General features: G+C 42.6%; 1 protein-coding gene across 5 annotated transcripts in view; it reads right to left on the minus strand.

Moving 5' to 3' along the window:
* Positions 1-13,375, minus strand: part of KIAA1549L (KIAA1549 like) — a 667,839-nt gene that overhangs the window by 289,750 nt on the left and 364,714 nt on the right. For all 5 annotated transcript variants that reach the window (XM_085648235.1, XM_085648236.1, XM_085648234.1 and 2 more), the window contains one exon: positions 6,922-7,084. In XM_085648235.1, coding sequence (XP_085504361.1) covers positions 6,922-7,084 — 163 coding nt within the window. The remainder of the gene's footprint in view (positions 1-6,921; positions 7,085-13,375) is intronic.

Here is a 13,375-nt window from a genome sequence, read left to right on the forward strand (position 1 = left end):
TATGTGTTTAACACCCATAAACTCTTAAAACACTTACACTTGCTTGATGATGTAATCAGTGATGTCACTGACCATGTCATGAGTGATATAATATGTGAGATAATAAGCAGTGCATTGCGGGGCATACGTTATAGTTAGCTCAGGTAACTATAACTGCCCAATTTTACTGGTTTTGTATGAATGAAATCTGCGGCTAACTATAACATCCCTGTAACCTTTGGATTTTTCAGCAAATTTCTAAGGCTTTTTAAATTCTATTTCCTAACTATAACATCCCTGTAACCTTTAGTTTTTTAAATGTAAATATATATATATAATAGATAGATAGATAGATAGATAGATAGATAGATAGATAGATAGATAGATAGATAGATAGATAGATAGATAGATAGATAGATAGATAGATAGATAGATAGATAGATAGATAGATAGATAGATAGATAGAGATATATATATACCATAAAGTAATTATTTAACATATAGCAATTTTGTACTGTTATGCACTACTGCTTCTCCGTGCTGGCCATATAGACTGGGAGTTCATCCAACCAAAGAGGGAGTTACAGGCTTGAACTACCAGAACCTGAGATAAGTTGTTCTATATATAATAAAAGACCCAAACAGGAGCAGAGGTGAAGGCATTCCATGATCTATCCACTATTAATCCAGGCTGCTATCATATGTATTATAACCGAACAGGACCTTATATTCAAGTGTTACTGTAAATATTGTAGGCATCTGCAATATTGCACCCTGTACATCCATACCTCCAAAACCAGCATAAGAAACAGTAGCAGTACTGCTAGAGGGTGTACACTTCTGTGGCAATAGGTAAACATTGGAAGGCTCATCATGCTGGTTTGGCTGCAGTTCATTATGTGCCCCGCCCAAGAGAGGAGCATCAGTAATTATTTGGCTCATTTACCTATCTTCAATTAGTATCATACCAGGGGAAGTATCTTAGTCTGGCAACAATTGAGTTCACCTTCATTTTCTCTAGTGTACACCAAAGCACTATCCACATTGTCTGCACAGCCACCTACATCCTTTGGGATCATTAAAGCCATTGACAAAATGAACCAAGAAAATGCACCAGCACACAATGATTCGCGTATAGAATTCATCTTCAATACTTCTTCATTCAACAACAGATGTTCCGTTGGTACTATTTAACATTTTCTACCCCCATAACCATGGAAGCAATAATCTCAAAAACTCTACCAAGAAAACTAGAACACTGACTTTTCTAGTTGTGGGAGAGGAATGGTGATTAACTTGGTATAAGAGAGAATGGTGAGAGAATGGTTTGCGGTGTCTACCTGCAGACAAAATATAGGATAAATTGTGACTGACATAATACAAAATTGATGGTAATGCCTTCTTGCTAATTGGAGCAAGGCATTTTTGGGGTATCTCCATTTTAACAGGGTCTATGCAAAGATATAACCCTGTGTAATGTTTTTATTTATGCTATGGGTAGCTACACATAGTTTTTTACAAATGAGGAGCAATTCAGGGTAATGGAAGGGCTGGTCTTCCTGAGCAGGTATCCACTGCAATCCCTGCTCTAACGCTTTCGTCCCCACCCACACAGAGATTTCCAGCTGGCCAGCACACACACCCAATCTCTACAAATTGTTTCCGAGCCAAGTTTGCCCTTACTGTTTCCTGATCCAGTCATATCTTGAAGGCCGTCCCTGCATTGCCCCACTTGCACTTCTCGGCCACCTACTGTTATTCTGTGGGACTTTACAGCTTTTCCATCACAATGCCCAGCTCTAGGATGCCCTGCCCAGGAACATCCTGGATAAGGAAATGGTCATAGATTGTGGGGGTACCACAGTATGTCTAAATTGAAAAACTCTTGCTACTATATGCAGGCCAAAAGTTTTCGATTTCACCAACTGTTCATGTTTAAAAGAAACTTAAGGACAGGCCTAATATTCACACAGATGCCCTAGATCACCCCAGCTTCTTAAAATGCCAAATATGACAATGATAACAGATTTGTTTGTGGAAGTTGCCAACCTTGCAAATCATATCTTGTGGTTTCCATTTCACTTAAGATAAAGATGTTCTTTATACAGAGTTAAAAAGGAACTTTTTCTCTATATATTTGTCATCATGATCTATCACTCCATATATACGACCCCTCTCTCCGTCCTTTATTCCACCAGTAGTACATGGGCTTTGACCCATTCTCTATGATCTCTTATGCCTTACTTCCCAAGGGGTCCCACACTTTCATTTTCTTTAGTACTTTTTTGCAGCACCTGCATTATAATCTCCAACTCCTAGAATTGTAGTACTGAGTCTCACCACCATCAAATAGATAGTAGATACTTTGGTGTTACAGCACATTATCATGGTCAAATACAGACCTACATAAATATCTAATTTACAATATTGGCTTCCACTATATCATCCAGGTATATATGCTGTTAGGAATATTAAATTGTTAGACCTGGTATCCATGACATGGTATTCCCGCAAACATTTTGCCTTCACTCCTCCTGTTTTGATGATTTCGTTTTTGTTGGCTTTAGGACTCTGCACACTTTTGCTAACCAGTGCTACGATGCTTGTGATCTTTCCTTCAAACATGGTAAAATTGGCCAACACTTTATTGGCATATTACCTTTACGTGCAGGTCCCTGGTGAATGGCACTACATGTACCCAGGGTCTGTAAAATAACTGCTACTAATGGGCATGCAACACTAATTGTGGCACATACCAATCTAGCCTTTTAAATCATTTTTCACTGCAGCCTGTAGTGCAGTTGTAAAATGCCATCACAACCTAGCAAAATAAACCTTTTGCCTGGCCCATTACTTCCTTTTGATTACTTATAATTCACCCCTAAGATAGGCCCTAAAGACTCATAGGGAAGGATGCATTGTATTTAAAAAGCAGGGCATGTGTAGTTACGTTTTACATATGCTTACATATCCTAGCAGTGAAAAACTACTAAAGTTGTTTCTCACTGTTGCAAGGCCTATCACGCCCATTGCCTAACACCGGGTTACATTATCACATTTAATAACGCCTAACTTTGGATTGGGGCAGAAAGAGATATGCTGTTTACACTCAAATAAATTGTGATTTAAAACTAATGTTAATAGAAAAGTTGTATTTTAAGTCACAGTTCTGAAAATTTCATTTTTAGAATGTTGGCATTTTCTCAATCATTTGTACCTTCTCCCAATATCCTGGGTTACATGATTGTGACTGGCTCTGGTTCAGGGGTTTGTGTATTGCTTTGAGACAGTAACATAAAGGAGGCTTAGGTGTGGACAGGATGGGCCATCCTGGCAGGATGACTGGGAGAGGCTGTACCATTCCCACTTAAACTTAAAAGAGCTTTGTCTAAAGGAGTCTGACACCAGACCTGTCATGCCTTTTCTTACCCCAGACAGTTTGGAGCTTTGACAGGCTAAGAGGGCGAACATTCCAGAACCAGAAATGGGGGTAGGACAGGGAGTCCCCCCACTAAATTGCTGGCATCAGTTATAAATATTGGAAGTTACAGAACTGCCCTGCTGCCAGAGGACTGACCTGCTGCGTGAGGGACTGCTTTGCTGTGTCAGAAGAAAGATTGAACCTGATTGCCTTCATCCCAGGCTACCCCGAATGATCCAAGGGTCAGCTGGCTGACCTCATGTGTGAGCTACAGGAAAACAACAAGCTTCAGAGGCCTTCCTGTAACTTCCCAGCTGACCTTCTCCAACTGGGCCTGCTTGGAAGTGCACCTGGACCTGCCTCAGCCCTGCTGATCTCTGCTGGAGTAAGTCCCTGATCCCCAAGAGGTACTCCTCGGGTCCTGGACCCTTGGCCAGCATCAGAGTCTACCCCTCCTGAAGAAAACTTGAAAATCCTGAAGTTCGGGCCCTCACGACCGCCAACGGGCACATATGCACCAAGACTCTGCTGCCTGCAACAACCACCAATGCAAAGCTCACGGGGGACCTGCACTTCACTTCAACAGCGACCATCAGTCTTGACCGGCAACGCAAGACCTGCACTTTGAGCTACAGTAACGACAGCAATGACCGTCAAAGCTAACCTACAGCAATGATCCTCTGTGATGCCCAACCAGCTCTTCGCACTACAGAAACAACCATCAGCAACGCCCGACCTGTTCTTTGCACTATAGCAACGACCGCTTGCGATATTTAGCCTCTTCCTCACGGACCCCTCCAAGGTGAACGACTCACTTCACGCTGGACTGTGGAAGGTACATTTTCAGGTGAACTAGCTGGACCCTGTATTTGACCTACATCTATCACAGTGGGATTGTACTTGTGACTTCCCCTGGTCTAGGTCGACCAGATGACTACGACGGATGCTTTGTGCTTGTAGGAGCTATTTTCACAAAAATATTGAATATCTTCGGTTTTACTGATTGGATGTTTTTTTGTTCTGGTATAATTTTATTTATAAAAATGTACTCTATGTTTCTTAATTGGTTTGGGATTTTTCTTGTGTTGTTTGTGTGCTACATAAATACTTTCCAGATTGCCAAGTTAAACCTGACTTATTTTGTGAAAGGCTACCAGAGGGTTAAGCACAGGTTAATTTAGTGACTGTTTGTGATTCACCTTGACAAGGGTTGTGGTTATTGCATGAGTGGGGCTTCTATCCGCCTCAACCAATTCTCACATAAAATGTATACTTCTCTGTATATGCTTAGCTTGACAATACAGTGGTAGTCACTACTATGGCTTAATACTTTTACAGGTAGACAGCTCAACCACAATATTTTAACATTCACCCACAAATTTATATACAACTTCCTCCTTCATGTTAATGAAGTGTCAAAACTAGACCATATTTTTAAAAAGTCTCCAATCCTCAGACACATATGACCACCGGCATGACCACTAAGATGCATAGGAATGACTATTTTGGCTAGGCATAAGCTCTACCCCTGACACCACACACTTCACAGGTACATGAGCTAAGCCACTATCATCTTCTTTGTATCAATATTGAAGCTAACCAGGTTTATATAAGTAGATATTATATTTGGAAGAACCATTGCAGACAATGCCTGTTTTCATTTATATGAATGTATATTAAAAGTTAAAAAAATAAAGTGTTACAAAATAATTGCACAGTTTTTTTTCATATGAGGGATGCAATTACTCCTTGAAATAGATTCTGTGACCTAAAAAGGATACATGTTATTGCTATGCTACCAGTAAATGTCAGATTGTTCTACAAAGAATACATTTTTAGTCTTCATCCTTCTGAGGTGGATGGAGAAAAATGCCATTGAGCATTTGAGGAACTACCAATTTCCGTTTATGCTGTATAAATGTGCATAACATGTCACACCATAGTAATCGGACCACACTTTAAGTGGCAAGAAGCAATTTATCATAGCAGTCTTCTACAAGACCTTTTTGTTAGGCATTTGAAATTCAACATGAACAGCAGTGATTTACAATTCTGTCTTCATGGGCTACAAAGATTGGGCTCATCATGGCATCTGCAGGAGTGTTGCAATTCCATTGCAGCTTCTCATTTGTAAGTATTGAGAGGAAAGACGACAACACATCAACGGGTACTGAAGGCAACACATCAATATGCACTGAAGGCAACATATCAATAGGCACTGAAGGCAACACATCAATGGGTACTGAAGGCAACACATCAATGGGTACTGAAGGCAACACATCAATAGGCACTGAAGGCAACACATCAATGGGTACTGAAGGCAACACATCAATGGGTACTGAAGGCAAGCAAATCAATAGGCACTGAAGGCAACACATCAATGGGCACATAAAGCAACACATCAATGGGTACTGAAGGCAATACATCAATGGGTACTGAAGGCAACACATCAATGGGTACTGAAGGCAACACATCAATAGGCACTGAAGGCAACACATCAATGGGCACTGTTAAGGCAACACATCAATGGGTACTGAAGGCAAGCAAATCAATAGGCACTGAAGGCACCACATCAATGGGCACATAAGGCAACACATCAATGGGTACTGAGGCAACACATCAATGAGTACAGAAGGCAACACATCAATGGGTACTGAAGGCAATACATCAATGGGTACTGAAGGCAAGCAAATCAATAGGCACTGAAGGCAACACATCAATGGGTACTGAATGCAACACATCAATGGGTACTGAAGGCAAGCAAATCAATAGGCACTGAAGGCAACACATCAATGGGTACTGAAGGCAACACATCAATGGGTACTGAAGGCAAGCAAATCAATAGGCACTGAAGGCAACACATCAATGGGCACATAAGGCAACACATCAACGGGTACTGAATGGGTACTGAGGCAACACATCAATGGGTACAGAAGGCAACACATCAATTGGTACTGAAGGCAATACATTAATGGGTACTGAAGGCAACACATCAATGGGTACCGAAGGCAACACATCAATGGGCATTGAAGGCATAACATTAATGGGTGCTGAAGGCAACACATCAATGGGCATTGAAGGCAAAACATCAATGGGTACTAAAGGCAAAACACCAATGGGCACTGAAGGCAACACATCAATGGGTACTGAAGGCAACACATCAATGGGCACTGAAGGCAACACATCAATGGCTGAAGGCAACGTATCAATGGGTGCTGAAACACGTGAAAAGATGAAGAATCCAAGAATGGAGGCTGGAAAGAACTGAACACTGAAGGTCAGGAAATCTCCACCAAGGACTGACTTTACGTATGAAAAACTAAAGTTTATAATTTAGGCTAAATTTTATATTTGATAATATGCAAACTCTAAAAGACCCACTTTCTGCTTCTTATCACGGATATAAAGTTCCAAGTTCATTAACAAGTTTAAGATTGATTACTTAAATCAAAAACTATGCACTTTAATCGTATAATATGTGCAGTTATTAGGGCATTATTGCACCGGTGAAAGATACGTACGTTCTGCGATGATCTTCGGGGGGTAATCAAGGTACGACCAGATCTCCTCCACAGACAGCAGGTTGAGCAGCCTGCTGGACACTGTGCCATTCATGAGTCCGCTGCTATTGCTCACTGCGTAAATCAAAGTCAACACGTTGGCTTGGAGCAATGTACTCACAATCTACATAGAAAAATAGAAAAAAAGACAATGGCGTCAACTAGAAAATGATGAGGGTCACATATGTCAAAGATTCTAAATTATAACAGTAGTAAGGGAAAATATTTATGTGAAAATATACATGGCTTTTGAACCCATAAGTGTTTCTTAACTCGCTAATAAGTTTGTAAACGCTCCTTCTAAATGTGGAACATGCACCTTTTGTTCCATGATTATTGGAAACTCCGAACGTGCTCCACAATTGTTGACATTTTGTCCTGGTACACACCTTCACTTGCAGACAGGTCCAAAGGACTACATTAAATGAAGTGCCAGAGTAAGTGCTTTTATCCAGAGTGACTGCTAGACTATATTTTTCGCTGAAGGTTCTTTCATAATTATAACCCATTGAAAAACTGACTGATTTGCTGAACTTGACAACTAGCCTGAACAATAGTATTACATCCGGCCAAATCTATGGATATTTTACATATGTTTCTAATATTTTTAAATTTGCATTGACTCATGCACTTCAGAAATCTTGAAGTATTAAAACATTTCCAGTTCCTTTCCCACTCTTGTCTGTTTCTGACTGAAGCCATGAAAGCAGCACGGAGGTGTTACTCGTACCCTTACCTGCTCTTGTACCCTTACCTGGTAGTGTCTAACTCTGTAGCTCTGTAGCATTAGCCACAACCCACGTCATTGTACGCGGATGCCACACCGGGTCTGATGTTCATCTCCTCTGCTGCACCAGGAAGTGTGCAGATGGTTGCTATGATGACCTCTTAGAATATCAGAACTGGCAGATGTTGCCTGATGTGACCATATCATTTCTGGACAGTGGGGGGTATAGCTCTTTTGTTCTGACAGGACTGTTAATTACTAAGTTAGGTGAATGAGTAAGGGGTAAAACCCATTGAGTCTCTTGCTCTCAACTAAAAGTCTTGTCAATTAGCCTACATTTTGGCTATTTCAGTCTAGCCACAGCTGCACGATCCTCTCTGGCTCATTTCAAAAACATCTTCCGTTTCACAGCCAGAATAATGCTTCTTCCAAAAGTCTCAGCCATACCTCCATCCTTCTAAGAGAGCTCCAATGGCTCTCATTAAATGCAAGGGCGGCTTTGAAACTTTGCTGTGTCGCCTAAAACGCAATTCAAATAGTGCCCTCGCTCGTGTAATGGAGATGGGGTCCACCACCCTTTAAAACTGGGCGGTCCTCTCGCCCCCCACAAAGGCAACAGGCTCAACTTCTTGGGTTAGGACTTAGCAATTTTACTCCTCATGAAACAAGGTGGTATAAACCACTGTAAACAAATGACATTACACAATAGAAAATATTGCAAAATACACAGCAAACCTGAACACAGCATTGCACATATCCTATTTACATCCCCATTTGGGGGCAACATAGTAGAGAAAGACCAGGTGATACACTTTCACATCAGACATTTCAGACATCTCCAGAAACCGCATAGTGCATTGGTCCCTACCGGGGCATCCCATGACTCTTGGTCATGCCCCACATAATCTCCGGGGTACCCGAGGTAGGGCTAGAAGGGTAGGGCCACCAGCAGGTCAGCCCTCCTTCCAACCAACCTCACCCCTGAAATGCTTCTCCAGAGGGAGGCGGCCAACTGGGCAACTTAGTGCCCTCAAGCATTAGTGTCATTACATGGCTACGATGGGCCTACGATAGGCACCCATGTATATATGTCGGGGGGGGGGGGGGGAGGCAAACATTCAGTCTAGCTCCCGCAGCACATCAGGGGACAAAGAGGGGGTCACTGGGGTGTCGCCCACTTTTAAACGGCTCTATTCTGCCCCCTCCCCTCTGTCGCATAACCCATGACCACTTCCGGTCATGACCCACTTCTTTGGTCCCCCACCCCTCCACGGTGGAGCGACTAATGACACCCACCTGCAAATGGCCGATGGGATTTTGGCCATGAATAACCCTTCCATCCTTGCTGCTATTCTATTTATGTGCAGTGGCCAAAGGAATTTTCAAAGCCAAAATGCTCAAAAAATGGAGGCATCCTCATTTAGAAACTCCTCTATGGGGTCTCAATCACCGCTCAGAGCGCATTTCCACCCAGCATTAGAACCTCTAGCTATAGGACAGATGAACGCCTGGTCTTCTGAATTGGGTGCCACTGACTGTAGGGCTACCATGACAGGGTCTAACTGAGCCATAGGCAATCAGGCAGTGTCTGATGGGCTGGTCTGACAGATCAGTGTGTGAGCTGTTTTTTTAACACAGTGAGCTTGGTTTATATCCAGGTGGGCCGGTTTGTGCTGTTGATTTCCCTGCTATTACCACAAACCTTGGCTGCAGCAAGCACTAATGCACACAGTTCCCCATACCTTGCAAAATATCCATGCAGCGTATTTTTACAAGTTCAAAACTGGCCTGATTTGCGAATGTGGGCCACTTTTTACCCGGTGCGCTAATTGGAAACACTTTTATTTTGGTGCCCGGGGCCTATTTCTTGTCCCAGTCCGACTCTGGCTATATGCGATAAAATTCTCACATTCTGGAGACCACAGTGCAAAGCTGAATGAAAGCCAAATATCTTTCAATAACGTGTTCTCTTTCTATGCACTTATTGGAATGGAGTAAAACAGTAAATTACTTTCCCCAGTATGTAGATCAGAAAGCCCATTACTCCCTCTAGGAAACCAGTCCGGAAAGTAAGTCATCATTTTTTGAATAATGGTAAATTATCCTTCTTCTTACCCATAGATGCTAGCTTCTTACAGAAGGAGAACTGACAGAAGGGTTTCTGCTTTCCCATTTCCACTAGGAGGTTACTTACTGTTTACTACTCTGCGGGGATTCATATTTATGAATGAGGACTTTTGGTTTGCAGCTTGATGGACGTAAATGTTTCAGAAATGCTTCAGAATGTTCCAGAAAGTTCAACCTAGCCATTTGTGTTGATTTTGTTTTTGTAAGAATTTGATTAGGGTGGAAGTATCACTTATGAGAGTGAACAGGTCCATGTCTTTAGGCATCACTGAAGCCTCTTCATTGTTAAATAGGTCAGTGGGCCAGTGAGTACAGGATGCATCAATGGCACATGGACTCAATGCACCATTCAAACAAGTTAAAGCATATAAAACACTTCTTCAGCGGAGCAACTGGAGATGTTGTGCCGTACTGGCTATCTCAAGGCTGAAGCAAAGGGGCAAGCTCCACAGTTAGCATGGCACAAAGTTGTCTCCACCTTCTCCATGCCCCCAGTAGTTTGTCTCCAGTTGATAGAGGTGGGCCTGTCTTTATGAGCAGAGAATGGTGTGGGATCATTGGACAGACACAATTGACACCTATTGGAACATAATGAATGGAGATGAGTGGCAGAACCAGGGTTGGAAAAAAAAGGGGTGCGATATTTATTCACACTGCTTTATAGAACACCACCTTTCAAGATTGGTGTAGCCCAGGAGGTCTAAAACCAGAACACTTTTTTCAGGATTGGTACAGTTCCTGAGGCTCAAACCCAGGAGGCCTAGCAAAATACATCAGTGTTGGAAATTGCCCTTTCTGCAGTCATGGCAGATTTGTGCCTTCTGTTGCTGATCTATTTCTTTTGTTGGTCAAAGGGCACAATGCACTTTACCCCTGCTAACCTGAGGTAAAGTGCTTGTGCCCTCCCTTCCAAACATGTTAAAATTGGCATATGGCCAATTGACACATTTAATTTACTTATATGTCCTTAGTATATGGTACTGCATGAACCCAGGGCCTGTATATTAAATGCTACTGGTGGTCTGCAGTACTCATTGTGCCACCAACTAAGGTAGCATTTAAAAGCATGTCTCCAAGTCTGCCCATGCAACCCGGGTATGCAGCTTTAAACTACCATTTTGACCTACCAAAACAAACATTTTGCCAGGATTAAACCTTTCATTTTACTACTTATAAGTCACCCCTAAGGTAGTTCCCAAATGTCCATAGGGCAGGCTCCATGGTATATAAAAAACAACATTTATATTTAATGTTTTTCTTTGTGGCTCTCCCATAAGAAAGCACTGGGTTACATTATAACAACTTATACTGCTTAATTTTAGTTTGGGAAAAATTAGTAAAGAGTTCATTTTGATAGTAATTTTGAATCCAACTTAATTGTCAAAGTCAGATTTCATATTACTATTTTGGAAATTGCACTTTTAAAAAGGTATTATTTTCCTCCCTAAAACCAAAAGGCTTTCATGCCAGTGCTTAGCTATCACCTGACCCGTGATGGTTCTCCTGTGGTGAGATGTGTGTTGCTCCCCAGACAGTGAACTAAAGGCCCTGGGAGCAGGGAAGGGGCCTCCACCCTTGACAGGATGGCCTGGGTGGGGGGTCTGCACAGCCCTTTTCTGAGCTTCAAAAGATGCCTATCTTGTCAGTGGCAAATGTAGCTCCCACCTAGGCCTGCCTCCTCTTTGTCTCTCTGATCAGGATGGCCCAAACCAAGAGTGGTTTGGAGGGTAGAGGAACTGACTAAAACTAGTTTAGGGGTGGATATAGATGTTCCCTCCTGACACAGGCTGGTACTAAGCACACATGTGGATCCAACATACCTCTCCTCAGAACACTCCTGGACATGTGGAGAATCAGATCTTAAGAATTCTTAAGAACCTGAAAGAAGGCTGGATCTGCTTGCCTTAAACCCAGGACCCCCAGAAGTGACTGTATGGGTCAGTTGGCTGACCTCCTGTTTGATCTACAGGGATAAATCAAGCTTTCAGAGCCCTCTCTCACTGCAACTCGCTGCAGCTGACCACTCCCAACTGGATCTGCCCTGGACCATGCTTCTGGCCTCTGTTGGAATGAGGCTGAACACCCAAGTGGTGCTCCCCAGGTCCTAAACTCTTTGCTGGTGTTAGTGTACAGTTCCTGTCCACACTGCAAAAGCTGTCAAATTGCCAGTCCGCCTCAGCTTGCTATTTTGCCCCACTGAAGCAGATCTGATTTCCAGAGAAGTTGCTATTTCTGAACAGAAAGGGCTTCATCGAGACCAATGGTGAGCAGCAACCTGTCATTATCAAAGCCTTCCTGGGCACATATTTTGGACTTTGCCTGCTTGGGGCTTCCCCACCTTCATCGACGACTATACCAGTTCCCCGCTCTTCAGCAACCCGCCATCTTCGAGCCCCGCTTCGGATCAAGCTTGCAACTTGCACTGCCGATGATACATCAACTACCACTTTTTCTCCATAAACGTTTCTAAGTCAGAAGCTAAGCTTTCCATTGGGACGAACTGGTCCTGTATCCAACTGGCACTCTACCATGGTCAGCCTTAATTTTTGACCATGTCTAGCTCAACCAGGTAACCAAAGTTGTCACTTCGAGCTTCTTGCATTATTTGTAATTCAAACTTAAAAATTCATATCTCCGGTTCTAATTATTGGATTTTGGTTGTTTTGCTGTCCTTTACCTATTAAAATTTTAACTTTTTTCAAACTTTGTTAGGGATTTTACTTGTGTTCTGTTTTCCCCTTATTGCTGTTTGAGTGCTGCACAAAAACTTTATACATTGCCTCTAAGTTAAGTCTGACTGCTTTGTGTCAAGCTACCAGAGGGTTGAGCACAGGTTAATTTAATGACTTTTGTGGTTCAGCCAGAGGTGGATTATCATTATTATTTGAGGTGGGTTGTCAACCCCTTATCTAATACTCACATTTCTTACAATTAGACTGCCCTGGAATTGAATTTGAGAATGTTGTGAGGGAAAAACCCAAGCCCAAAAGGCCTGGGGGAATAGTGATTGAAAAGGGGTATACAAAGTGTGAGGGGCAAAGCACAACTAACAGCAAGTTACCCACAACATAGGCTAAGCACCAGTGGCAGCTGGTCATTTTCCCAGGGAGTGGGGTGGAGGCATACACACACACATACACATTCACACACACTCATGCATCCACACCCATTCACAATACTCACTCACAAATACACATACATTCATATATACAAGCACGCATGCATCAAAGATAAATAACACAGGTCCCAGGAGGGTTGGGACTGCTGCCTTTCCTCATTGGATGACTAAGGGAAGGCAGCAGTTCCTCATCTGTCACAGAATGGGATGGTTTCAGTGAGACCGCTGACCCCACTCTGTGATGAAGTTCCACTGATTTACACTCATACCTGGGCACTTAAGGGATTAAAACTGAAGCACCCAGGTGTCAGGCAATCAGTGACTCTCCTTCTCATCACGAGGGGGAGGAATTCAAGGCACTTTTGCCTGACTGACGAGGTCATGCCCACAGGGATGTGAAATCCATAACCTGGCAAAGTTCAGCTCAGGCAGCAAGGGGCATG

The sequence above is a fragment of the Triturus cristatus genome, chromosome 3_2 (genome assembly GCF_964204655.1).
Source record: "Triturus cristatus chromosome 3_2, aTriCri1.1, whole genome shotgun sequence".
Taxonomy (NCBI): domain Eukaryota; kingdom Metazoa; phylum Chordata; class Amphibia; order Caudata; family Salamandridae; genus Triturus; species Triturus cristatus.